We start from the raw sequence: 27697 nt of genomic DNA, 5'->3' as shown, positions 1-27697 counted from the left end.
AGGGCATTAGATCCTCTAGAACTGGACTTAGATCCACCATATAGAAGCCAAATGAACGTAGTTCCTCTGTAAGAGCAATAAGTGCTCTAAACCACTGAGCCTTCTTTCCAGCCCCTAGGCGGAGCTATTTATATGGTCAAATTTATTTTAATTACCACAGTAAATCATAGTTTATTCTTCTGTATTTAAAGTACATGAACATTGTTGCCTTTTGTCTCTAAGGGAGGAGAGTCCGATGAAAGCAGCCTTCCTTCAGAACTTGGTAGAAGACAGAACGGAATCCGCACTGTCGTATTATGAATTCCTCCTGCACATACAGCAGCAAGTGAACAAGTGAACAGAGCTGGGCTGCTGAGGAATCACAGGCAGAGTTCCTGAGAATGCAGTCCTTCCTTTCCTCCTTCAGATTGTGAGCAAATGTGATAATTAAGATGTTTCACTGTGATTTCAACAACTATAGCAAATAAAGGACCACAGCAGAGTCAGGTGTGAACTCCAAAATACTGTATTTTCAAATCAAAGTAGAGGTCTTTACAATCGGGAGCCTTTTTTTCCCCCTTTGCTGCCAACTATATTTGAGTTGTTACAGATTGAGATTAGACAATATCACAGAGGCAGAGTACATTTTATAAAATAAAGACTTCTGTGTTCTGCATTTCTAGTTCTCATTTTTTTCCCTGAGTTTTTGGCTGCTACATTTAAAAACCTCACAAAACTAAGTGTTGCAGAGAAGTTTCAAATGTATCAATAATGATCTTTTTTAAAATTGGAAAATTAAAGTCAATGGACTATAGAAAAGCTACAATCCATTCCCTTTATATATATATATATATAATTTTTTTTGGCCCCACCCCAACCCTTCTTTCCTAAGGAAGGAAAAGGATCATGTTAACAAAAACTGGAGTAAACTAGCTCTGGCCTTGCTTGGGAAGAATATAATTGTCAAGCTTTAAAGTCTGTCAGTATTCTCTCTACTTGAACAAAGTCACTTTAATTTGAGGTGAAAACTGTAATTAAGTGGTTTTCTGCTGTTTTATTCTGCCATGAATAGACTTAGAGCTGTCTTAGAAAATATATCAGGACTGGCAATGATAATAGGAGCTGGGAAATTAGGGTTATCTTGAGTCTCTGAGTGGGTTTTTGTTGGTACATTTCTGCTGTGACCGATAAACAGTTAAAAGTGACATTTTGGTAAAATGGGAGTGAAAAAGATAAAGGTTCTGTAAATGCTATCTCAGAGTACATCACCATTTCTCTAAGTAGTTTAATAATTAAATTGGAAGCACTCACATATTCTGGGATGTTAAAACCTGCTAAAGTATGAATGCTGCTGTTCGAGGTGGTCAATTTTAAAATTGTACAAATCCATCCTGTTAAAGTTGTAAGAGAAACTTGATTTCTGAACATGCTCTACAGACTGCTTGTTTTGATTCAGTTAGAGGACTATTACAGTCAAACTATCAGAAGGCTTTTGTTTACAAATAGGTAAATTATCCATATGTATTTAAAGTGCTGTGATGTGTTTTTAAGAGTTTGGATCAGTTTTCACAGGTTCATCTTGTCTTGTATGAACTTCTTCATTGACGTTTGTGTGTAATAATGAAGAGATTTTTTTTGTTTTTTTGTTTTCATAGGTTAGAAATGTGTTTACAATCTCGGTCTCAAGTGATCACCAATGAAATAGTAACTTTCAGGTTTACACCCACATGGGCTGACTTTAACTCCTGGGAAGGGAAGCAGCAGGTCCCTGGAGTATACAACTACTGTTTGTAAAACAGCTGCTGCAGAATAAACTGTGCTTCACAAGAATAACAGTGTTAAGGTTTTTCTCTTTTAATCCCATGACAGACATGATGGTACATGCCCCTAACCTGATATTTAAGAGGCCAATGCTGGAGAATTGCTAGCCTTGGCTACATAGCAAGTGCCAGATCAGCCAGACTTTGTCTCAAAAAAGACAATTGAAAAATTAGTTTGTTTCAAATTTACACATAGTACCCTGAACCCAATTTCTCTTGAAAGCTGCTTCATTTATTGAGAAGCACTTTTCAACTATAACCAATTTAATTTATATAATTTGCCCTCTCTTTAAGAAATAAGCATTATGTACTGATGTTCCTTTAAATGAATTAAAGTTTTCTTCTTGATGTGATTTGAAATGTTGGCATTTGTAGGCTCTTTCTTCATAGTAAGGAATCTTCAGAGAGAAATGTTGCACTCCTAGGGAAACCTTCCTTGTGCCTCAGACCTTCCCTGAGTGAGTGAGTCTGACCCTTATTAGCTAGCACCTGCTTGGTTAGTATGTTTCACAAATTTACTTTTAAATTTTATTTTAGATATTCTGTAATGTGCAATCCAGAGTAATTTTATAACAATCTTAAAAACATAACTATTTAGGGTTCATGATTTTCATTCTTCGGATAAGAGAATGAACCTTTCTGGAATATTGATATAATTATTTTTTTGCAATATTGAATGTGTTTTTTAGTTTTTTGTTTTGTTTTGGCAGTAAGACACTACCCATCCTATCATCCTATATTACTTTCTGATGTAAAGCAACTAATATTTACACTATGCCATATTTTTTTTATTGTAGTTGTAAATTATGAAAGATCCTTGAATTTTCTACAGATCTACAACTACTAAAGTAACAGACAAGGGCAATCTTGATATATAAGTCTGAGCATGGCAGTTCTACCATAAAAAGTACTCTATTTTTCTAATTTCTAGAATTTTTAAAATAATGTTTCTCTAAGTCTGACATACTAATATTCACTCAAGCAGTACAATTTATTTTAGCTTGCATATATTTTAATTTAATGTAATGTATTGAGTCTAATAGACTGTTTTGCAATAATTAGAATAAAAAATTTAAACATAATCAGAGATGCATAACAGCTGTTATCTAGGGGACCACCAAATGTGATTTCACAGTTTTAATTATTAGAAACACAATCCTTACATAGAAAATTTAATTTTGTAAAGTAGTGTATAATATTGTAACATTAAGTCCTTGTTCTTGAATCAAAAATAAGTATTGATCTTCAGTGTGTTGTGTTCAGTCTCGCTTCTCTGAAATGTTAAGAAACAAGATTTGTCTTCCTTTTTACAGATTGTAATTTTCACTGTTTTATTCCTGTTTTTTAAAAAAGTCATTTGTAACCCATGCAAACAATCGTTTGATCTGTGCTAACTTATGAATCTGGCTATCCAATAAAGTTAATTAAAAGAGCTTATAAACAGTGGCTGGTTATTTATAGTCCAGATTGGTGGTCTCAGCCTCCACAAGGTTTTGTTTTGGGGGATAGGCTCTCATAAAACCTGGACTTGCCTCTGACTCACAATGCAGTCAAGGATAAAACCTTTAACTTCTGATCCTCCTGCCTCTACCTCCTAAGTATAGAATTACAAGAGTATGCCACTGCTAGGCAGTGGTGGCACACATCTTTAGTCCCAGCCTTCAGGAGGCAGAGGCAGGTGTTCGAGGGAGTTCGAGACCAGCCTAGTCTACAAGAACTAGTTCCAGGCCAGCCTCCAAAACCTCAGAGAAACCCTGCCTCGAACTCCCCACACACCCCCCCCCCTGCAAAAAAAAAGAGTATGCCATCATGCCTGGGTTTATGTGGTACTGGGGAGGGAGCCAGGGAGCCTTCATTCAAGCTAGGCAAACGTTACCAAATAAGCCATATCCTCAGCCTTAAATTGAATTCTTGATACTCTGCAAGAGTAGCTAGGTTAGAAATTCTAGATTAAAGAGAACTTCTTAGTGATTGTTGACACCAGTCCAGTCTTCTGGACTGTTTCGTTCCTGAAAAGATGACTACTATATGTAGGTCCAACTATTGTTCATTTGAAGACAGTCTCTTAGCATTTAAGATTTTGTTCTGTTTTTATCCTTAATGTTCTGCAGTTTTATTTCTCCAGGCTCATTGTTTATCTTGCTTGTTCTTCAGATAACAACTTTAATCAGAAGATCCTTGCTTTCCAATTCTGGAGAGTTCCTAACAATCTTCTTTTCAAATAGTTTTTCTGTTTTGGAGGATTTTGTTTTGTTTTGAGATGAGGTTAAAAACTGAGGCAGGCAAGCATAGGAATAGTTTAGTAACATGGTACTCTACTTGGATTGGGTTGTGCACACCCCTTCTAATGATGCACTTTGGCAGCCTATTGCCTTTACCCAAATGTATCTCAAAGATGGACCCAGCAACCCCGACCCCAGCTGCATTGAGCAACATGCACATCTTTCTCTAAATAAGTTTATCCTACCCTAACATCAATCAAACTTAGTTTCTTTTCAAATATATCCCTAATATATTGGAAGCAACATGTATAAAGAACAGACAAGGGCTGGAGAGAGAGCGAGCTCAGGAATAAACTTTAGTGTCACACTAAAGACCTGAGTTTGGTTCCTGGCACAAGTGACTCCAGAAGGATGTCTCTGACCTCCACACACAAATACATGGCAAAACATATATCTACACACAAATATGGGGCAGAAGTTATAATCTAATGGTTGATCTGGCCTGAACTGGTTTTGGGAACATGTACAGTAAAGGCAAACTCCTTAGATAAACTTGTAGGGAGAATCCCAATTTACCATCTTGGGTCTATGCATAACTGAGCATGCACATGATAACTTCCAGGATGGACAGGACTATATGTCCTAATCATCAAAACAGAGCCACCCAAACTATGCCAGTTACTAACTACTAACCACTCTAGAACTCCATTAAAAGAAGCCCGAACACTACCCTGGTCCTTAAGTACCTCCTCTGGCCACTTTCCATTTTGGCAGTGTATTCCTTTCTAAGCTGTTTACTGCTTTGCTTTGAATGAAGCTATCCTACTACTTGTGCAAACTGTACAAGGTATTTTTTTCAATTATTTGGACAAGAGGCCAAGAACCTGGGGATACCCAATTCCAATCATCAGTAACAAGGTCTCTCTATGTAGCAAAGGCTGGCTTACAAGCTTGCCTATGTAGTCCAGATAGACGTCATGGGCCACCCTGCTTCTGCCACCCACCTGCTGGGGTTCCAAGACTGTGCCACCATACTCAGCATGCATTTGCTTCTCAATCCCACCCTCTTCTTTTACCCTCAGAATTTCTATTACATGTCTGTTTTCATTCATTCTTTTGTTGTTTTAAAACAGGGTCTTACAGCCGGGCGGTGGTGGCGCACGCCTTTAATCCCAGCACTTGGGAGGCAGAGGCAGGCGGATCTCTGTGAGTTCGAGACCAGCCTGGTTTACAAGAGCTAGTTCCAGGACAGCCTCCAAAGCTACAGAGAAACCCTGTCTTCAAAAACAAAAACAAAAACAAAAACAAAAAAACAATCCAGGGTCTTACTATGTAGCCCTAGCCAGCCTGGAACTCAGTATGTAGACCAAACTGGCTTTGAACTCAGAGATACAATAGTCTCTACCTCCTAAGTGTTGGAATTAAATTAAAGGTGTAAAACATGACTAGCACTGTTTTCCCTAATTTTTGTCTTTACCTAGGGTGGAGTTTCATCTTGATTTTATATATGTATGGCTATTTTTTTATTTCAAAAATTGACTTTAATAAGCTTGTTTTTAATTCACTTTTTATTTTTCTCAACAATGTTTTTGTTGTTGTAGTTTTTCAAGACAGGGTTTCTCTGTGTAGCCCTGGATGTACTGGAACTCACTCTGTAGACCAAGCTAGCCTTGGTCTACACCAAGATCACACAGATCTGCCTGCCTCTACCTCCCAAGCGCCAGGAGCAAAGGCATGTGCCACCACTGCCCAGCTCAATAATGTGTTTTTAATGCACACAATCCACTTATTTCTGAGACTCTCAAGCATACTTATTGTAAAACTTTCTGTAAGATTCTCAAGCTAATTTTGGTATGTTTAAAGCCAGTCAGGGCTACACAGGGAGACTGTCTTAAAAACCAAGGTGAACAGTGACTTCAACTTCTGACCTCCACACAAGTACATACACCCAAAAGTGCTCTGACAGTTATAGACACCTAAGTATGCACACATGGAGATAATAGTTTTCTAAAATGAAGGTAATAACAGCAGCAAGGTTCACTGATGTAAATTTGTGATCAGCTTGCTCACAGCTGACATGTTCGCACTTAGATGGCTCAAGTAACACCCGAAGCCAGGTGGTGGCACGGGCCTTAAATCCCAGCACTCCGGGGACAGATCGGTGACAGAGGCAGGCAGATCTCTGAGTTAGAGGCCAGCCTGGTCTACATAGGCAGTTATGGGACAGCCAGGGCTACACAGAGAAACTGTCTCCAAAAAAAAAAACAAAAAAACAAAACAAAACAAGAAACAAATGATAATTGAAGAAGCCTTGTCGAGGGCACTTACATTCACTTTTCCCCTGACTTCCATCCCTATCACGGCGACCTCAGGTTTGACAGTGACTTTTTTTGCCTTCAAGTTTAAGGGGTATGAAATCGGTATAAGTGGGCAGGTATCTCACCCAAAGTGAGAAAGGAGACATGTGAGAGGTGTTGTTGATGCTGTTCTTCTAACAAAAGTAGGCTATCTGCGGAGGGCCAATATTCCATAAATCTCCCCCACCTGGTAAAAACTTTTTACACTACCTACACACATCCTTTCCCCCTCCAGAATTCCCGGCTACCAAGAGCACAGACCCTTTCTTTCCTTAGGTTAATCTTTCAAAACTAGCCAATCACAAAGGTCGGACCCCAGCCAATGAGGAAAAGACATAGTTCCCACCTGTTAACATAAAAACGAAGTGAACCTCCTGAGGACAGGAGGGTTTGGGTCCTTAAACACAATTTTTACAAACCGAAAGCTCCCTGCAGAGCTACTTTGCTTTGTTCATTTGTTCCTTTGTGGGTCACCAAGATTACTGTTTCCAGCAGACGCAAAAAGAAAGCAGAAATGCCAAACTTCATCTTTAGTCACCCTGTGGCCCCAAGCGAGAAGTCAATGCTTTTTAGCAAAAGCAACTTCAGAGTGTCTGTTTAGGGCATGAAGAGATACAGAACGCCATCACCAGAATAGTCTCATTTGCAATAAGTACCTCAGGAAAAACCTGTGAAGAAACCAGGTATACACTTAAAAAACAGAGTGCGAGATGAAAATAAACACCAAACACAGCCCCCAGCCGAAGGGCTCCCTAAACCATCCTCCGCCCACGAGTGAGGCCCACAGGCTGGACCCAGGCGCCTGGCGCTGCAACCTCCATTTTGCTTTCTGGCACCGATGTAGTCTCAAGCTGCGCCTCACTTGGCATCTGTCTTCCACCAGTCACGCCAGGTGCCGGTTCTCTACACCTCAGAGTGAACATCAGTGACAAAAGCAAGTATGCATGAGGTGAAAGCAAAGAAGTGCTGTACAGCGGGGCAAGGCCCGCGGGACACGACGCCCTACCATGCCCTGACCCAAGATGGCGGCCAAATCCCGGCGCGCTTGGCCCCGTCGTCCGAGACGCCCTGACTCAAGATGGCGGCCAGAGCCCGGCGGGGCGGGGGGCGGGACCGCGCTACTTGGCGCTTCAGCGAGCATGCGCGGCCTCCCGTCACTCTCTGAGACAAGATGGCAGCCAGGGCGGGCCGTCCGGTCGCTAACGAGTACGCATGCCCAGTCGGCCGCCCCAGCTCTTCGTTGGGCGGAGCTATCCTGTGAGGTGGACGTTAAGTTTGGGTCATGGTCGTTGGGCGCCTTCTACGCCTTCACCGGCACCACTACCGCTCCTGAACTAGAGGGAAGCCGACTTATGTGAGGTATTTATAGTTGTCACAATCCCACACTGGGCGAGGTGGCGCGCGCCTGTGACCCCACCGCTTACAAGCCCGAGAGGACCGCCTCAAGTTCTAAGCCAGCCTGTGGGACAGCAACACCCTGTCGCAAAACAGAGAGTTGAGACCTAGAGAGTGGAAGAATGGAGGTTGTCCAGGGGGAGGCCGGAAGGCACAGTTTTATCACTTGAGTGGGTGTGTACTTTGTCCTACTTAGGATGGGGTGTGGCTCGATGGTAGAGCTCTTGCCTAGCTCCGGAAATAAAAAGTTAAAAAAAAGAAGAAAATTAAGACGGGCATAGTGGTAATCCCAGCACTGGAAAGGGGGAGGCAAGAGAGCAAGAAATTCAGAGCCATCTTCTGATAGATAGTTGGAGGCCAGTCTGGACTGTGTAACACCTTGCCTCAAAAAACAAAACAAAACAAAATAATAAAACCAAATAGCAGAATGAACGGGTTTATTTGGTGGGTTTTTATCCCGTTGGTTATTTTGATATGTCTTAACTTAGGCCAGCACCACTCTGTCATGACTTCTGCAAGTTCAGAAGTAAGTTAGATGGGTATTTGAAAGAAACGACATTGAGTCTGCAGGTCAGTGTAAGTATTGCCCTCATTAATCCATTAGCATTGTTATGGTGGGAGCTTCACCCCAGCCCCTGGCATCCCTGTACCCAAAGAGTCTGGGATGTTACGGTGGAAGTTCCACCGGAGGCCCCTCCCCTATCTCTCTACAAACCCTGCTGCACCTCAGAAAGCCCGCCAAATGGTGATCCCTCCCTCAGAGATGCTCAAGACCACCCCCACGGGGTATTTAAACTACCCCACCCCCGAAAATAAACACAGCAGGTGGTTTTCCAGTCTCTCTTTTCAGTCTCTGGGGGCTGGAAAGCCATCCGGAGCATTGTATCCATTAAACGTGGGCCTTTTTAATTCGGTTTGATTCGGTCTGATTTGGATTGCTGCATCAGTGGAGAGGCCTATGGGATGTAGAAACTTTTCATCCATGGATGACATTCAATTAAATAGTTTGTTTTTTAAAATTATCTTTTGGCAATTTCACACATGCGATACTTTTCACACCTCATTACCCTCTCTCATCCCACTCCCATTGAACCCCTTCTCATTTCCCCTTATGTCTTCACATTTTTTAAATTACTATTATTGTGTTTGTATTTGATACATTAGTATGAGTGCCTGTACATGTGTGGAGGTCGGAGTCAGTTCTGTCTGTCAGCTTTTTTTTTTTTTTTTTTTTTTTTTTGAGACAAAGCCTCTCTGTGTAGCTTTGTGGACCAAGCTAGCCTTAACTCAAGAGACTCTCTTGCCTCTGCCTCCTGAGTTCAAGGATTAAAAACATGTACCACCAAGCCATATCTGGCTTCTCTTATATCTTTCTGTGGGTTCTGGAATTGAACTTGAGTCATCATGCATACATGGCAAGTACCTTTACACACTGGCCGATTGTGTGTGTGTGTGTGTGTGTGTGTGTGTGTGTGTGTGTGTGTGTGTGTGTGTGTGCGCGCGCGCGCGCGTGTGCGCGTGCGCGCGCGCGTGCATGTGTGACAAAGAGAAAGACAGACAGACAGACAGACAGACAGACAGACAGGGAGGCCCACATAGTTTAATTAAGGTTATTTGTATGAGCATGGGTAGGAGGTTATTTACAGGAATACAGACAACTTACTGTGGCTACACCACTGATGAAAATGACTCCTCTGAACCAGCCATTATTTGCCCTGTAGCAAATTTGGGGGGGTGAGTTGTTTTTTTTCGAGACAGGGTTTCTCTAGCTTTTGGAGCCTGTCCTGGAACTCGCTCTGTAGACCAGGCTGGTCTTGAACTCTCAGAGATCTGCCTGCCTCTGCCTCCCTAGTACTGTGTTTTAAGGCGTGAGTCACCAACACCCGGCTGCCCTATAGCTTTTCAAGAATGGGTGAGATTCTTTAATTTTTCAATGCTTTTCAGTGCTAACCTAGGTCCTCTGCAAGAGCAGCCAGTGTTCTTAACCACTGAGCCATCTCTCCAGCCTGGGAGTATTTCATAAGTGATTGTCCCTTGTCCTGTTCCTTCATTACTCTTGGATTAGTTGCTAGTCTACAGAAATCCAGTAGTTGTTTCTCTGTCTTGATCTCGTTTTCTATATAACCTTACTGAACCTTCCTATAAGTGGTTCTAGGACATTTTATGTGTATGATGTCAACTTCAGATAGTTTTGACTTTATAGAACGAGTTGCTTTTTATTTCTTTCCATTAGCTTTATTTCCCTGGCTGACAATCTCCAGTACGGTGCTGAACAGAAGTGGCAGAGGGAGGCACTCTCCCCAAACTTGATCTTAGCCAAAAGACAAAGGCCTGATCTTGCCTTGTTTCTGATTTTAAGAAGAAAACTTTTAGCTTGTAGTTTTTTGTTTCTGAGTTTGTTTTTTAAACTGTTTGGGGTTTTGTTTTTAGAGACAGCACCCCAGACTATAGCCCAGGCTGGCTGAAACTCCTTGTGTAGTCCAGGTGGCCTCAAATCCTGACAGTCGTCCTGCCTCAGTCTCCCCAGTGTTGGGATTTCAGGTGTGAGCTACCACTGCCCTGCAGTGTGTAAGCATTAATTGTAAAATTGCTTTTGGATTTAGTGGTGGTGATATACTTTTACAGGTTAAAGAAATTCCCTTCTCTTTGTATTTTTATGGGGTTTTTGTTTGTTTTGGTTTTTGAAGACAGGGTTTCTCTGTGTAGCCCTGACTATGCTGGAACTCTCTCTGTTCAGATCAACCTGCCTCTGCCTCCAGAGTGCTGGAACTAAATGCCTGCATTACCACTGCCTGGCTATTTTGCTGGTTTTAATCAATGGAAAGATGGTAGGTTTTTGTTAAATTTATTTTCTGAACCTATTAAAATGATCTAGATGATAAATAGCTTTCCCTTTGCTTCATAAAAAGTACAAAAACCCAAAGGTAAAGGAAATACACATGCAAATTTAGTGTATGTTAATGTATCATATTAATTTGGTGGGGGAGGGTGAAATTTTAGTAAATATAGCTAGGTGTGGTGGCTAATGCACTTAGGAGGCTAAGGTGGAAGGGTTGAGATTTCAAGGCTGATCTGAGCTATGGAGTGAAATCTTGTCTCAAAACAAAATAAAGTAAAATAAAAATTTTCATGTATTGATTGGGTGTTTCTTTTGCCAGCGTTTCACCACAGGAGCTGTACATATACAGAAGACAATGTCTGGAAGCTTCTACTTTGTAATTGTTGGCCACCATGACAATCCAGTTTTTGAAATGGAGTTTTTGCCAGCTGGGAAAGCAGAACCCAAAGATGAACATCGCCACCTGAACCAGTTCATAGCTCACGCCGCTCTGGACCTGGTTGACGAAAACATGTGGCTCTCCAACAACATGTACTTGAAAACTGTGGACAAATTCAATGAGTGGTTTGTGTCAGCTTTTGTCACTGCTGGACACATGAGATTCATCATGCTTCATGACATGAGGCAAGAAGATGGAATCAAGAACTTCTTCACTGATGTCTATGACTTATACATCAAGTTTGCCATGAATCCCTTTTATGAACCCAATTCTCCTATTCGATCCAGTGCATTTGAGAGAAAAGTTCAGTTTCTTGGAAAGAAACATCTTGTAAGCTAAATGCAGAAAACCTGAGAATCACAGTGGGGTATGCTCAGGAGTATATGCATTGTGAGTAGCTTGATAAAACATCCTGGTAATGGATCTCTGTGAGTTTGAGGCCAGCCTGGTCTACTGAGCGAGTTCCAGGGCAGCCTCCAAAGCTACAGAGAAATCTGTTTCAAAAAAAAAACAAAACCTGGTAAACTTCACATGTCTCAATTTAGCTGGATTATCATGAAATTTCTTTTGTATTTAAAAATCTCATTTTCGGGGCTGGAGAGAGGTTAAGAGCGCCGACTGCTCTTCCTGAGTTCAATTCCCAGCAACCACATGGTGGCTCCCAACCATCCATTATGAAATCTGGTGCCCTCTTCTGGTGTGCAGATATACACGGAAGCAGAATGTTGTAAACATAATAAGTAAATAAACTCTTAAAAAAATTAAAAATTAAAAATCTCATTTTCATGTTATATATATTAGTATTTGTTTGTAAGCAGTTATCAGTTATTTAAAATGTTTTATTTCAAAAATTAAGAATAAGCCTACATCTTTACTGATTGAGAAAATTTAAAAAAACCTTAGATTTATTTTATGTGTATGAATGTTTTCCTGCATACTATACAAACCATCTTCATGACTGGTGCCCCCAAGAGAACAGAAAAAGGCATGAGATCCCCTGGAACTGGACCTACTGATGGTTATGAGCCACAATCAAACCTGGGTTGTGAGTTCGAGACCAGTCACAGGCAAGATGACTACAGCAGTTAAAGTAGGTATATAGTTAACCTGACGTGCCAGCTGCCTGGGCACCATGTTCTCCAGGTCCTCCCTCACACAGCCACTCTAGGTCAGGTTCAGGCAGCTCCTTCCCATATCTGATTGTACCGTCATCACATCCTGGGACCTATCCTATCATTACTTTCCCATAGTGCAGTCAGGACTCTCACTGGCTGAGACATCTGTGGATGATGAAAGGGCAGGGTTCTAATACTAGCCTTGCTCTGCCTAGCTGTGGAAAACACAACTCGGAACTGGGGAGCCTTGGGATCTGTGAACACAGATACTGAGTCCTAGAGAACTGTTGGGAGATGGGACTCAAGGGTGGAGCACAAAATGTGGGCAAAAGCAAAACCTGACATGCAGGGGATGTGGACATCCAGTGTTTGCTATTAGAGAAATTGTTATTTGCAATACAATTATAATTTGCAATGAAATCACATGCTGACAACTGTTTTCCTGCAGGGGGTGCTGTCCACTCAGTAATGCGCAACAGACTTGCTGGGAGCTGGCAAATCGTCACAACCAAACACAGACATGTTCTTTGCTGTGTCTACTTATTGTTGACTTGGCCATAAGCAGTCCCAGACACATTAAGCAAACAAGACCATTCTTTAAAATTATGAAAGTGCATGTTTCCTGCAGCATACCTATAATCACCTGAGAAATATACCGCCCCAGCATGTCTACCACAAGGCTGCAAAGCAAAGCTCTGGCTTTAGAAATGTCCTGCTGAGACCTAGAGCTTTCATCTGTGGGGAGAGCTTGCCTTGAAGGCACAAGGCTCTGGATTAAATTCCTAATGCCATAAAGAAACAAAAGTTCAAAAGTTTATTACCTACCTTGCCTTCTCTGTGGGGACTGTGTTCTAACTCCTGCTCCTAGTATGATCTTTTTTTTTTTTTTTTCTCCATTGATTTTGTTTTGTTTGTTTGTTTGAGACAGGATTTCTCTGTGTAGCTTTGGCTGTTCTGGCACTCGCTCTGGAGACCAGGCTGGCCTCAAACTCACAGAGATCCGCCTGCATCTGCCTCCTGAGTGCTGGGATTTTCTCCATTGATTTTGTGTAAACATGTTCGTGTATGTGTGGAGACCAGAGTGTTCCTCAGGTACCACCCACCTTTTTTTAAAATTTCCATTTATTTACGTTGTGTGTATACCACCAATAAACGTGAAGATCAGGAACCAACTTGCAGGAGTTGGTTCTCTCCTTCCACTATGTGGGTCTCTGGGATCAAATTTAGGTAGTCAGATTAGCAGTGGCCACCTTTACACGGCAAACACATCATACTTTCGTCTTATAAAGGGTTCTTGCTGTATAGCCAGGTTTCAGTGCTGGAGTTTCAGCCATGAACATGTTCAGCTTCCCTAACAGGTTCCTGAAAACAGACAGTACTTAATAGTACCTAACACCACATAGACCTTTTATTTCCTCATATATTTATATATATATATATATATATATATATATATATATCATATATATATATATATATATATGATATATATCTGGGATAAATGTAACTTATAAATTAGACACACTAAGAAATCATTAGGATGAGGGTATGCAGTGCAGTTGGAAGAGTGCTTGCCTAGCATTCATCAAAGCCCTGAGCTCCTACCTAGTAGACTAGGTGTAGTGGCTTCAGCCTATAATCCTAGCATTTGGAAAATGAAGGCTGGGGGTGGGGGTGTCAAAGTTCAAGTCCATCCTCAGGTACATAGAGAATGTAAGGACAGCCTGGTATACATGAAACCCTACCTCAAATGGGGGGGGTTGCAGTGGAGTTGGGGTGCTAATGGTAACTGAAAAAAGAATAGGCAACTGTAACAATGTGGCCTTGGTGCATCTGGGAAGAACAATCCCCAACACAGGGATGTTGAGTTCTAATGAGAAGGTGCCTGGTTCCTGGCTGGAGGGGGCTCAAGGTCTGGCTCTAACCTGGCCCCAAGTCTAATACCCCTCTAGAGGGGGCAGAGATGGATCACATGACCTCTAGGAAAGGGTGCTTCTGTGATACCTGGAACTGAGCTGAGCTTTTTTTTTTTTTTTTTTTTTTTTGGTTTTTCAGGACAGGGTTTCTCTATGTAGCTTTGGAGCCTATCCTGGCACTTGCTCTGGAGACAAGGCTGGCCTCGAACTCACAGAGATCTGCCTGCCTCTGCCTCCCGAGTGCTGGGATTAAAGGCATGTGCCACCAACGCCCGGCTTTGGAGCTGAGCTTTCTAAGCGGGACAGGAGCAGGTACAGAGCCCTCACCCTGTTGTTAACTTCTTGTGGGTCCACTTTTTCTGTCTCATTGTGTCCCCAGATCCTTCTATCACCATTTCCCAGCTACCAGGAGATGAACATTTTTGTTTTCCCACAAGTCCCCACCCTCATGTTCCATATCAGCGCAGGCCCAAAGCAACAGCCACACACCGCAGACCAAGCCTCTGAAACCATCAACCAGAACTAACCTCTTCTCCTTGTAAGTTGATTTTCTCAGGCATTTTCTCATAGGAAAAGAAAACTGATTAACTCCAGGGTAGAGAAAATGGTGAGGCCAGCTGCTGCAGAGATAGGGAGACCAGACCCAGGAATGTGCCCAGGAGCCATCCAGGACTCCCTGAACTAGGAGAGGAGGTGAGAAATGTACGCTAATGAAAGCATTTCCCGTGTGGGAAACGTCTTGAATGATGTCTCTGTAAGGAATCTGACTTCAATCTTTAATCTCAGAGCTCAGGAGGCAAAGGCAGGAGGATCTCTGGGCATTCACGACCAGCTTCATCACATGGTGAGTTCCAGGACATCCGAGGCTATACAGAGAGACCCTGTCACAAAAACAAAAGAAAAACCCTCTCAAAAACAAAAGAAAAACCCAGTCTATGCCCGATAGGTACAGCTTTAGGGTGGTCAGGTCAGAGATGTACATTGGGCTAATGACAGCTGGTGGCCAGTGAAGAAAGCTACCTGGGATGGACCAACTGGGAGCAGCTAGACACCTACAAAGTTTTGCAGTCATTCAAATGGACAAGAGACAAGAGTGGGGCAAAAGGAGGAGACACAGGGTGTGGGTAAAGATATCAGGTGTCTTAGTTACTTTTCTACTGCTGTGATGAGACACCATGACCACAGTAACTTATGAGAGAAAGCATTTGATTGGCCTTACAGTTCCAGAGGGTTAGCATCTGCAATAGCAGAGCAAAGGCATGGTGACAAATGCTTGGAGCAACAGCTGAGAGGTCACTTCTTGATCCACAAGCAAGAGGCAGAGAGAGGGAGGTACAATGAGAATGGCATGAATCTCTTGAAATGTCAAAGCTTGTCCCCAACCCTTCCAATGGGACAACACCTTCTAATCCTTCCCAAACAGTTCCACCAGTTGAGGAGCAAGTATTTAAACATATGGACCTATTGGGGCCATTCCTATTCAAATTATCACTCCAGGCAAAATGCACAACTGCCAGTTTCTTTGTGGTTTGCCTGTGAAATAGTCCCCACAGATTCATGTTTGAACACTTGGTCCCCAGCTGTAGTCACTGTTTTTACGGCTCAGTTCTGGGAGCATTAGGAGGTAGGCCCTGGCTGGAGGAAGTGGAAGGGAAGGAAGCTTGAAGATTATTTATATAGCCCAGCTGTTGGTGGTGGCATCGCACAACTTTAATCCCAGCACTCAGGAGGCAGAGGCAGGTGGATATCTGTGAGTTGGAGGCCAGCATGGTCTACAGAACTAGTTACAGGACAACTAGGGCTGTTACATAGAGAAACCCTGTCTTGAAAAAAAAATTATGTAGCTCAACTTCACTTTAGCCCCAATCTCTCTACTCTCCAGCTCAGCTACATGCCATGTAAAAAGTTCCAACAACATGCTTTGCCATCCTAAACACCATGCTTTCCCTGCAATGAACCTGTACCCTCTCAAACCATGAGTTTGAAAAAACAAAATAAACAAAAAAAAGAAAGAAAAAGAAAGAAAGAAAGAAAGAAAGAAAGAAAGAAAGAAAGAAAGAAAGAAAGAAAGAAAGAAAGGGAAAGAAAGAAAAGTACCTATAGCTGGGCATGGTGGTACACGCCTGTCCCGCGCTATATTCTCGCCGGCAAGAATCACACAGGACACTCGGATCCTTCTGCAGGAAAGCTTTAATGCATCTTGAGAGAGGAGAGCATAAGCTTACCAGAGTGGAGACCCCGAGCCAAGAATCCCGTCCCCTAATAAAGGCTGGCAGCGGCCGCCTGGGACGTGTCACCCTATGAATGGCTTCAGCTCCTCAGGCCATATGAGCCACGGGATAGGCAGAGATCAAAGAAATGGAAATTACCCAGCGCCTGCGAAATAATTTACATTCGGTGCCTGCAGGCACCATCATTGTAATGGAGAATGCAGGGACGGCTCCCTACAGATCCCCCTTTTTTTATTAATTAATGATAAGGCTTTATATTTTTACAAGCAAATAGGTCACCCATATGTTGAGGGATAGAGGCAGAGGTTGTACCTTCCCAATCAAATATTAAGACTGTGTACAAGAGTCGCCATCAGGCTGTTAGCTTGACCCGAAGCGCTCTCGACCTGTCCTCTGCCATTTTTCTGGGAAAGGGAGACTCAGGCAGGCAACCCTTATGCAGGACAACATGCCTCCCAGAGAAGCCTGCATACTGGGCAACTCTCTGTGCGATGCCTTGCTCAGCATCCCTCATGGGCTGCTCAAACCAGACACTCTACCCTGTGCAATGAGCCTAGGCTCCGGGTGTGCAAGAGCTGTCTGGCCAGCGGCCTATTGCTTAAGCATTTTAAAGCTACAAGCGCTTGGGCGATAACCATCTTGTCTCTCTTAGTTTGAGCCTTGAGCCTACAGACCAGCCAGAGAAGCAACATCAATCCGCAGCAAACGGCTGCACCAAACAATCCCATCCCCACCCATTAAGCGATGACAATCTCTCCGTCAAGGACAGGAGTTAATCTGGATAATAATAGCGGCTCTCAACTCCCGGGGAGAGGGTGGAATTCCGACTTTTGAAGGTCCAAAGGGGCTCTTCGGGTGAGTCTTTCTGGGATCCACAGGGGATTCTCTTCATCCTGTGGAAAAACACATAGCTCCCTGGATCTTATGAAAATAGGATCCAGGCCTCTCCAAAGACCAGTTAAGATATCTTTCCATTTTACCATTTCCTTTGGCCTTTCAGGTTCTGAGGTGTGACGCTTGGCCACAGTATGGCCCCGAGCGTCAATGTTTATGAGGCTTTAAAGCCCCAGGCATTCCAGGCCTCCAAGAAGTGTTGAATAACATGCATGGCCTTTTCCCCTATCAAAGACTGGGAAAGCCATCTGTAATTTCCTCCGCTCCTCTAATGGTAAGAAGGAGTCGGTACCAAATAATGGGGGTGTTGATGGAAGTACACCCGCTGGATTAACAGGTCTCTTAAATTTACCAGGGTGTGACCGGTTATCCCCTATTTTCTCTCCCTCCTTTTTTGTTTCTTTTTTACCTAGCTGAGCTGTTTCTCTTGAGCTTTCAGAATCATCAGAGCTATCAAGATTTAAGGCTTTAAACTTATTTACAGAATCATCTAACAAATTATTCACTCCCTTGTCATTAGACATCCCGGGAGGTCCTTTTTCCTTATTCGTTGTTGTTTCTCTTAACAAATTACTCACTCCCTTGTCATTAGACATCCCGGGAGGTCCTTTTTTCTTATATTTTATTGTTGGGCGCGCCCCATCTCTCACTACATTCGGTTTCTGACATGTAATTCTGGACTTCTTTAAGATTGCTACAACAGTGAGAAAGGTCAAAATGGCTCCTAGTAAAAGCACAGAAGCCTCTACATTAACCTCCCAAAATAGCAACATTCCCAAGCCAAAGTCCAGAAAAGACATACCTCTCCGAATTTACCACCCTGCAGTTCTGAATCCGCCTTGTAGCCAAGGGGTCTCCGCGGTGCCGGTGATGTTAACAAATTCCCGGGTTTTGGCACCAGATGTCCCGCGCTATATTCTCGCCGGCAAGAATCACACAGGACACTCGGATCCTTCTGCAGGAAAGCTTTAATGCATCTTGAGAGAGGAGAGCATAAGCTTACCAGAGCGGAGACCCTGAGCCAAGAATCCCGTCCCCTAATAAAGGCTGGCAGCAGCCGCCTGGGACGTGTCACCCTATGAATGGCTTCAGCTCCTCAGGCCATATGAGCCACGGGATAGGCAGAGATCAAAGAAATGGAAGATTACCCAGCGCCTGCGAAATAATTTACATTCGGTGCCTGCAGGCACCATCATTGTAATGGAGAATGCAGGGACGGGTTTAGTCCCATACATGCCTATAACTCCAGCACTTAGTAGGGTGAAGAGGAAAAGATCCTTGGGCCCCACTGGCTGCCAGCCTAGCCAAAAAACATGAGCTCCAGGCTGCCAGAGAGATACTGCCTCAAAAGAATAAAGTGGAGAGGGGTAGAGGACATCTACACTCTCCTCTGGCCTCCACACATGCACATACAGTCATCTACCCGTGCCCGTGTGTTCATACACAGTATACACACACAATAATGGATTAATTTGTTTGGCAAAGGAAATTTCAAGATAGCATAACATTCAGACTATTTGGTATAGTTACTGCTCACTGTGTTTAGTGAAGTTTATAGTGAGAATTCAAATACAGAAGAGCAGAAAAACGTGAAAATGTAATTGGGTAAGGAAAGGAGTTTGTTAAAGCTTAGACAGAGTAAGCAAGATGGGTGCCTTAGTTATTAAAAAATTAGCACAATTAAAGAGAAGCTTCAAATTTGCATTGGGCCAATAGCTAAAGGTGCCCTGAGGGCAGGACCTCCCCCACAGACAGCTCTAGAAAGTAACAGTGAAGAATCATTTGAAAAGAGAGCTTTAACGAAGACAGCCTCAAAGGCATCCTGCCCAAGCAAGGCCACCCTGAGAAATGTTTCCCAAGTTCAGCCAGGTGGTTGCTCCCAGGTCCAAGGGAACAGGCTACACATTGGGCTGGCAGCAGAACATGGTGTTATTCATATGGTTTCTGTTTTGCAGAAATGCATGATATAAAACAGGAAGTGAGTATACTGAATGTGCTGGCATACAAATTTTATCCCAGCACTAGGGAAGCAGAGCTAAGTCTAACCTTCTATAGGGTGTGTGTGTGTGTGTGTGTGTGTGTGTGTGTGTGTGTGTGTGTGTGTGTGTGTATGTGTGTGTGTGTGTTTTCCAGGCCTTCCAGGGATACAGAGTGAGATCTTGTCTAAAAATTTTTAATTAAGGATTAATTAAAATTTAGTTAATTAAGGATCTTGGAGGCCAGGCTATATGGATCAGGATCTGACTTCCCCCCATGGAATGTCTGAAAGCACTGTACATGAAGCTGTGAAGGTGAAGTCTAAGTTGTAATGAAGACCTCAGAATGCTAACTGCAGTGACCAGGTGGAGTTGGCCACATATATGCCACAGACAACAGAACTACGGGGGTTGGGCTATTTGAGTTCAATTCCCTGCAACTCATAACCCTGCTAATCCCAGCTCCCAGCTTCCTCTTCTAGCCTTAGTATGCAACAGCACTCATGTGTACATACCCACACTCAGACAAATAATTAAAAATGAAATATATTGCTGGGCTGTGATGATGTATGCCTTTAATCCCAGCACTCAGGAGGCAAAGGCAGGTGGATCTCTGTGAGTTCGAGACCAGCCTGGTCTACAAGAGCTAGTTCTAGGACAGCCTCCAAAGCCACAGGGAAACCGTCTCGGGGAAAAGAAAAAAGAAAAAAAAGAAATGTGCTTACAATCTTGGTCTCAAGTGATCACCAATGAAACAGTAACTTTCAGGTTTACACCCACATGGGCTGACTTTAACTCCTGGAAGGGAAGCAGCAGGTCCCTGGAATATACAACTACTGTTTGCAAAAACAGCTGCTGTAGAATAACTGTGCTTCACAAGAATAACAGTGTTAAGGTTTTTCTCTTTTAATCCCAAAACAGACATGAAGGTACATGCCCCTAACCTCAGTGCTTGGGAGACCAAGGCAGGTTGATTACAAAGCTGAGCTACAAAGTGAAACCCTGCCAAAGGAAGAGTGGAGGGCAATGCCAGGGGCAAAGGAAGAGGAAGACACAACCTCAGTGGTGGAGTATTTGACAAGTGTGCATGAAGCCCCCGACACTACACAAAACTGGGCATGGTGGCACAACTTTATGATTTCAGAGCTTGGGGAGGCCGGAGCAGGAGAATCAGATGTTCAAGGCCATTCTCAGCTGCATATCAAATTTGAGACCAGCCTTATTTGGAGGGGGAGGAGTGGGGGAGGGAGAAAGGGAGAAAGAGAAAGAGAGTTAGTTCCTGAGGCAGGTGCCCTGGAGGCTTTTGCCAAGTTCACTTTTGGTGGTTTTGCTTGGCTGGAGACAAAACTGGGCTAAACTACCCAGACCCCTGGTGACTGTCAAAGCCCTTAAAGTCCACAGTCCAGGAGTGGAAGAGGATGGAATGACAGCCCTTCCCCTTTCCTGGTGGTGGTGACGACACTGAGTCATTGAGGTAGCCTGGCCAAAAGCAAGCCCTGAGTATGAATTAGGATCACCTGTCTGTTAAGCCTGCAGGAGCCTGGAGAGAGCAACAGAAAGTTTTCTTTCAGTCAGGCCTAGTGGAGAAGACTCACTCTCTCTGTAGACCAGGCTGGCCTTGAACTCCGTGACCCAACTGCCTCTGCCTCCAGAGTGCTGGGACTAAAGACGTGTACCACAACTGCCCGGCTTGAAGAACACTTTTTTTCCTCTCCATTTTTTATTTAAGTTAGAAACAAGATTATTTTACATGTCAATCCCAGGTCCCTTTCCCTCCCCGCTTCCCCTGCCCCCCCAACTAACACCCTACCTATCCATACCCTTTCTGCTCCCAAGGGAGGGTGAGGCCTTCCATGGGGGGGGGGGTCTTCAAAGTCTGTCTTATTCTTTGGGATAGGGCCTAGGCCCATCCCCTTGTGTGTAGGCTCAGGGAGTATCCCTCTATGTGGAATGGACTCCCAAAGTCCACACCTATGCTAGGGATAAGTACTGATCTACTACAAAAGGCCCCATAGATTTCCAAGGTCACCTCACTGACACCCACATTTGAAGAACACTTTTAATGTGAGCAGAGGTACACAGGGTAGAAAGTTCAAGGCCAGCCTGGCTAAGACCTTACCTCAAAAACAAAAGTTAAAAAAGATAGCTGGCCATGTATATGGTTCATAACTGTAATTCCACTACCCAGGAGTTAGGAGCAGGAGGATGGCCGCAGATCTGGGGCAAGCTTGGGCCTACATAGAAAGTTCCAGGGCAAACAGGGCTATATAGCAATGCCTTATCTAAAAAAAAAAGAAAAAGAAAAAAGAAAAAAGAAAGAAAGAAAAGAAAAGAAAAAAAAAGCTGGGCAGTTGTGGTGCACCCCTTTAGTCCCAGCATTTGGGAGGCAGAGGCAAACAGATCATGGAGTTTGAGTCCAGCCTGGTCTATGGAGCTAGTTCTGAGTTCAATTCCCAGCAACCATATGGTGGCTCACAACCATCCATAATGAGACCTGGTACCCTCTTCTGGTGTACAAGCATACATGCAGGTAGAACACTGTATACATAATAAATAAATCTTAAGAAGAGAGAGAGAGAGAGAGAGAGAGAGAGAGAGAGAGAGAGAGAGAGAAGCCAAACATGGTGGTGGGGTGAGGGGTGGGGGTAAGCCACCACAGCCATTGGTGAACTCCAGACTTAGTAAGAGACCCTGTCTCAAAAAATCTGATGGAGATTGATTAAGGAAGTCACCAATAGTCACTTGGGGCTTCTTCATGGGCATACCTCTGTGTGTGAGCATACACATTCTCACACATGCACAACTTTTTTTTTTTTTTTTAAGGTACAGCAGAGATATGGCTCAATGGTTAAGAGCACTGTTGCTCTTGCAGAGGGCCTAGGTTTGGCTCCCAGCACCCATATTATGGCTCACAATGGTCTGTAATTCCAGTTCCAGGAGAGCCCTAGTACATAAACATGCAGGCAAAACATTCATATAAAGGGCTGGAAAGATGATTCAGTACTACTGCTCTTCCAGGGGTCCTGAGTTCAATTCCCAGCAACAACATGGTGGCTCATAACCATCTGTTATGAGATCTGGTGCCCTCTTCTGGTGTGCAGATATACATGGAAGCAAAATGTTGTATACATAATAAATAAATAAAATCTTAAAAAAAGAAAAATCATAACCAAAACCAAACCAGATAGACCAACCAACCAGAATGCTGACTCTCCACTAAGACTGCTGACCTCCACAAGTGCATGAATGGTGTTCGTGAGGACACACACACACACACACACACACACACACACACACACACACAGGTGGGGGGGGGAGAGAGACACAGTTTTTAAAAATATAAGTCACAAAACAAGTCAAACCTGAAGGAAAGTCATGAAAGCCAGTAGTGGAAACAACTTACTAAATATGCCTCTGGTAGGTCCTAGCCCACTACCCTCCTAGAATTCACCCAGTGACGCTGGGTGAGCACTGCAAAGCAAGATTCCCAGACTGGAGTCCTTGCAAACTGACTTCCTGCTAGGTTCTGTAAATGGGGGTACTGCAGGGAGAGTTGATACAGGAGAAGGTAGTCCTTCCTGTCCCTGCTGCCAGCAGCCTTTACTTCCCACCCTTGGCTTCTGACAACATTCCAGAGCAGCTGTGGTAGTTTCCCTACGAGGAAAAGCCCAAGCTGGTTGGGCCCTCCTACCCACCATCTGTAGCTGGGGTCCTCCTCCAAGTCCTCCATCCTGTCAGCCCTACTTCCTGAACCCTTTCATCCTCCCAAGCCTAGGGGCGGTAGCCACCCACTGTAATTACTAATATCCGGGGAATCTCAGCTTCCTTCTTGGCTCTTTCAGTTTTACAGCATGAGTAAACAACCCACCTTGAATATCTTACCACACTGGCCTGAGGAAAAACTAGTATGCTTAGTATTTTCCTGTGGACCCTAAAATCTCACAGGGTTTTGCAAAGGAGGCAGTGTCATGGACTGAATTACTGCTGCCAGTTCCTTGTTAGCAATGACCATGCACACAGCTTAGATCTGCAAAACCTGACCCCACCCTGCTCAAACTAGGCTTTGGCTAATGATATGTGAGGTTAAGTGATGTCTGCCGCCAGAAGCTTCCAGAGTAGACTAAAGATTTTGCCACTGTTCTCTCTCTCTCTCTCTCCACCAGGAGCCTGGTGTGTCACCAGCTGCCCCACAAAGGCAGAAACAAACCTCTGTTGTTGAAGCCAAGGAGTCACATAAAACCTTCCTGGGTCTGGAAAGAGATGAGATGGCTCAGTGGTTAAGAGAGCTTGCCATTCTGCAGAGGACCAGGGTTTGGTTCCCAGCATCCATATTGGGTACCTCACATCTGCCTGTAACTCCAGCACCAGGGGATCCAGTGCCCTCTTCTGTCCTCCATGGTCACCTGTGTGTGTGTGTGTGTGTGTGTGTGTGTGCGCGCGCACACACACACACACACACACACACCTACCTGATTCACAGACCTACACACACCTACACACACACACTCAGAGCAAAGTACTTGTGGAGTAGAATGGGGGGTGAATGGTACATGCCTTTTGTAATTCCAAATGCCCTGAGGCTACAGCAAGGATTTAGAGTTCTAGACCAGCATCAGGAATTTAATGAAACTGCCTCAAAAACAAACCAATGAAAGATCAGCATGGAAACCAGAAGAGCGGATAGATGAAGATGCCTGCATGGTTCTGCAACAGGGTATCAACACTGATTAACTTCAGACATTAAGTGGGACTCTGTGTCAAAAATAAATCACTTGCCAGACAGTGGTGGCACACACCTTTAATCCCAGCACTCAGGAGGCAGAGGCAGGAGGATCTCTATGAGTTCAAGGTCAGCCTGGTCTACAAAGTGAGTTCCAGAACAGCCAGGGCTACACAGAGAAACCCTGTCTAACTGCCCCCCCCATAATAAAAAGAATGTAATCCAATAGCTTTTACCTTGAAAGACTGAATGGGGTGAGAGCAAGGCCTGCCAGAGCCACATCTGCCATACTTCCATACTGCCTGCTGGAGTCCACTCAAGTACCCTATGCCCAGCTTTCCTTTCCTCTCTTTCTTCCAGGTTAGCAGCAGCAGCTGGCCTGGAACTTGCTATGTGGAGCAGGCCCATTCCATACAGAGAATGGTCTACCATGATCTACTCTTCGATTTGAATGAGTCTGTCAGGTTTGCAGCAAGCAAAGTTAGAACAAAAGCAAGTAGCAGATAAACAGCAGAGACAGCAGAACATTAAGTCAGGAGTTTATGACAAAGACGGCTGTAGCAGCCTCACTCAGAAAGCAAGCAGAGGTGACAGCATCAAAACAGGCACTGGAAACACCCAGCAGAAATGACCAGGGTAGCCTGGATGAAATAATTTTGTTCACATTTCCTGATTCAGTGAGTGTTTTCTCCATGGATTGGTGTCTGGCTTCTCATTCCTTCTTTAGGTATTTTTATACCATGAGATACACAATAACCTCTGTTGGAATGGCTTTTTCCTTCAGCTCTTATGGTCACACTGTTTCAATTTTTTTGTTGTTGCTGTTGCTGTTGTTTTTGGAGACAGGGTTTCTCTGTGGCTTTGGAGGCCATCCTAGAACTAGCTCTTGTAGACCAGGCTGGCCTCGAACTCACAGAGATCTGCCTGCCTCTGCCTCCCAAGTGCTGGAACTAAAGGCATGCACCACCACCGCCTGGCCCACAGTTTCAAATTTTGATTTTATTTTTTGTGTATATGGAGGTTTCACCTGTATGTATGTCTGTGTACCACTTATGTGCCTGTGCCCAAGGGGGCCAGAAAAGGGCATCAGATTCCCTAGAACTGGAGTTACAGAGAGTTGTGAGCAGTCATGGTGCTGGAAACTGGAATTTGGCTCTGTAACAGTAACCCATGAAGTTAACACTGAGCCTCTCTAGCCCCAGGTCACCATGTTTGTTTGTATTATACCTACACACCTACACACACACACAAAGTACATACTTTTTTTTTTGTTTGTAACAGCCTTGGCTGTCCTGGAACTCAATCTGTAGACTAGGCCAGTGCAGAACTCACTGAGCTCCGACAGCCTCTGCCTCCCAAGTGCTGGGGTTAAAGGCGTGCCACCACCACCCCCTCATCACCAACTTTTTAATACAAGTAGCTGTTCCTTGTTTTTCTTTTGCCCTGTTACAGTATAAAAGGGCCAACCTGTCCCCAGAACAGGGAGCTCTGGAGAAGACTTGAAATAAAATGCTTGAGTCTGGGATGGGTGAGAAGCTTCCTGCTCTCAGAGTACAGACAACATGTACCAATACCAATATAGTGTCTGACAGATGGTCTCTGAACTTCTGAGTGATCCTCCGGCCTCTGTTTTCCTAGTGCTGGGATCACAGCATGTGATGCCAGTCAGGGCTCTGGGCTTTTATATTTAAATTAATTAAAAAAATTCAAGGCCAGCAAGATGGTTATACATGTCAGGAAAGTGCCACTCCCACAAGTGTCCTGTGCTCTCTATATGCAAATGAGATACACAAATAAAAACATGCAACAACTGTTTTAGTATTTATTTAGGTGTTTTTGAGACAGGGCTTCTTTGTGTAGCCCTGACCTGGAACTCACAGAGAGCCCCCAGACTAAGAGAATATATTTGCTAGGGACAGAGTGAGACCAAAATGACCATTAGAAGCAGTCATAAAGCCAGGACGTGGTGGTGCATACCTTTACTCCCCGAACTTAGGAGGCAGATCTGAGTTTAAGGCTAGCTTGGTCTGCAGAGTTCCAGGGCAGGAGGACTACACAGAGAATTCCTGTCTTGAAACAAACAAACAAGTTTAGCTAGACGTGGTGGCACACACTTTTAATCCCATCATTTGGGAGGTTAGATACATGAGGATCTCTTGAGTTCAAGGCTACTCTGGCTTACAGAGGGAATTCTAGAACAACCAGGGTTATATAGAGAAACCCAATATTGAAAAACAAAACAAACAAAAAAAAAAAAGGCAAAAAATTATGCCGGGTGGTGGTAGCGCACGCCTTTAATCCCAGAACTCTGGAGGCAGAGGCAGGCGGATCTGGCCAGAGACCCAGTCTTGAAAAACAAAAACAATTATTTTGCTTGTGAGCCTAGCCTTCATCACCATCACCCCAGCCCTTAACATTTTAAAATTATGTGCATGTGTCTGTGTGTGCGGCTAGACATAGGAGTTCAGGTGCTCCTGGAGGCCTTGGAACAGGTGTTAAGTGTGGCTTGGCTGTGAACCACTTGATGCAATAGTTGGGAATTGAACTTGGATCCTCTCTGCAAGAATGGTTTGTGTCCAAAGGGCTGGGCATTGGTGGCACACGCCTTCAATCCCAGCACTCAGGAGGCAGAGGCAGGCAGATCTCTGTGAGACCAGCCATCTACAAGAGCTAGTTCCAGGCCAGCCTCCAAAGCCACAGAGAAACCCTGTCTTGAAAAACAAAGGGGAAAAAAAAAAAAAAAAAAGGTTTGTGTCCAAAGGATAAGGTGGAATGTGACAGCAGGATACCTGATGTCACCTGCCTCTGTCCATGTGCACAAAGGCCACATATACAAGCACCACACACACACTCTCACGTGCACACAAAATCTGTGGTCTGGAAGGCCATTGCCCCACCACTATGCAGCTTCCATTCCAAAAGTCTGTATGCCAGGCATACAGTACCTGTTTAACTTGGTGGGATACGGTGACACATTCCTTCAAGAAAAGGCCTGCTGCCCAAATGCAGTGAGGTGGATCTCTGTGAGTTCGAGGCCAGCCTGGTCGCCAGAGCGAGTGCCAGGATAGGCTCCAAAGCTACAGAGAAACCCTGTCTCGGAAAACCAAAAAAAAAAAAAAAAAAAAGAACTTCCAAAGGACCCGTGTGGTTGGCTCCAGAAGATTAACCCAGTAGTAGCGTGGGTTAAGCTGCTGTTCTGGTAGGTCTGGAGAGAGGGCCAGGCAGGAGGATGGCAATGCCAGGCAGGTGAGGGTGTGTGTGCAACTGTCTGGCTCTCTAGGGTGAGGCCTGGTGAATTTTAGTGAATAGGCGGTGGCTGTCACATGGTCTGGCTGCAGGTTTGGGAAGGAAGCCAGAGCTGGGCCATGTGCCAGACACATCTATTCACTTACTGGGTTAGGGAAGCCGAAAAGAACTGGGCTCTAGATAAACTTCTGCCTTAGTACCAGGTGTGTGGGAGAGAAGGTGGTGCTTGATGAAGAAAGGAACCCAAGAGCATGGAGTGCTGGGCGTTGGACTGCAGTGGAGATGGGAAGGGAGGGAAAAGTGTATGAGTGGCCACATGCCTGAAACCCCTGACACCACAACCCCACTGGGGCATGTCTTTGGGGACTGAGGCAGGGCTCCACATCTTAGCCATCTTTCCAATATATTGTCAAAGGCCATTTTTTTCCTGGCCTTCCTCTGAGGAATTGACAGGGGTGAATCTTCCTGCTTGCATCGCCAGTTGTCAAGGGTAGCAGGGCAAGGTGGAGAGAGTGCCTGACTACAGAGGCTCCACCTCCAGACACTGC

General features: G+C 44.2%; 2 protein-coding genes and 1 long non-coding RNA gene across 5 annotated transcripts in view; 2 read left to right on the top strand and 1 right to left on the bottom strand.

Annotated features, from left to right (window-relative positions):
* The window catches only part of Sec24a (SEC24 homolog A, COPII coat complex component), a 64739-nt gene extending 61499 nt beyond the window's left edge, over window positions 1-3240 (top strand). Inside the window, exon 23 of the mRNA XM_027427592.2 lies at window positions 223-3240. Coding sequence (XP_027283393.1) covers window positions 223-337 — 115 coding nt within the window. The 3' untranslated portion in view covers window positions 338-3240. The remainder of the gene's footprint in view (window positions 1-222) is intronic.
* Window positions 3241-7571: 4331 nt separating this feature from the next.
* On the top strand, window positions 7572-11581 carry LOC100766962 (trafficking protein particle complex subunit 2). Of its 3 annotated transcripts, XM_027427594.2 has the most exons (3): window positions 7572-7737; window positions 8262-8349; window positions 10932-11581. In XM_027427594.2, exon 3 carries the CDS (start codon window positions 10968-10970, stop codon window positions 11388-11390), a length of 423 nt encoding a protein of 140 aa, XP_027283395.1. In that variant the 5' UTR covers window positions 7572-7737; window positions 8262-8349; window positions 10932-10967; the 3' UTR covers window positions 11391-11581. The 3 variants fall into 3 exon arrangements, with proteins under 3 accessions (XP_027283395.1, XP_027283394.1, XP_027283396.1); XM_027427593.2 differs by lacking the exon at window positions 8262-8349 and having other exon boundaries at window positions 7578-7737; XM_027427595.2 differs by lacking the exons at window positions 7572-7737; window positions 8262-8349 and adding an exon at window positions 7775-7947.
* Window positions 11582-16794: 5213 nt separating this feature from the next.
* On the bottom strand, window positions 16795-23507 carry LOC118239152. Its single transcript, XR_004770763.1, has 3 exons — window positions 22879-23507; window positions 18010-18184; window positions 16795-17206 (listed from the first exon to the last, which is right to left on the bottom strand). It is a non-coding gene; the product is annotated as an uncharacterized LOC118239152 (long non-coding RNA).
* Window positions 23508-27697: the final 4190 nt, after the last annotated feature.

This window comes from Cricetulus griseus, chromosome 7 (assembly GCF_003668045.3).
Source record: "Cricetulus griseus strain 17A/GY chromosome 7, alternate assembly CriGri-PICRH-1.0, whole genome shotgun sequence".
NCBI lineage: Eukaryota > Metazoa > Chordata > Mammalia > Rodentia > Cricetidae > Cricetulus > Cricetulus griseus.
Note: the sequence above shows the minus strand (reverse complement) of the source record. Positions and strands in the feature narration are given on the sequence as shown.

Bases quoted from the DNA above. Each gene is read 5' to 3' on its own strand.
- LOC100766962 (XM_027427594.2), top strand. From the start codon at position 10,968: ATGTCTGGAAGCTTCTACTTTGTAATTGTTGGCCACCATGACAATCCA.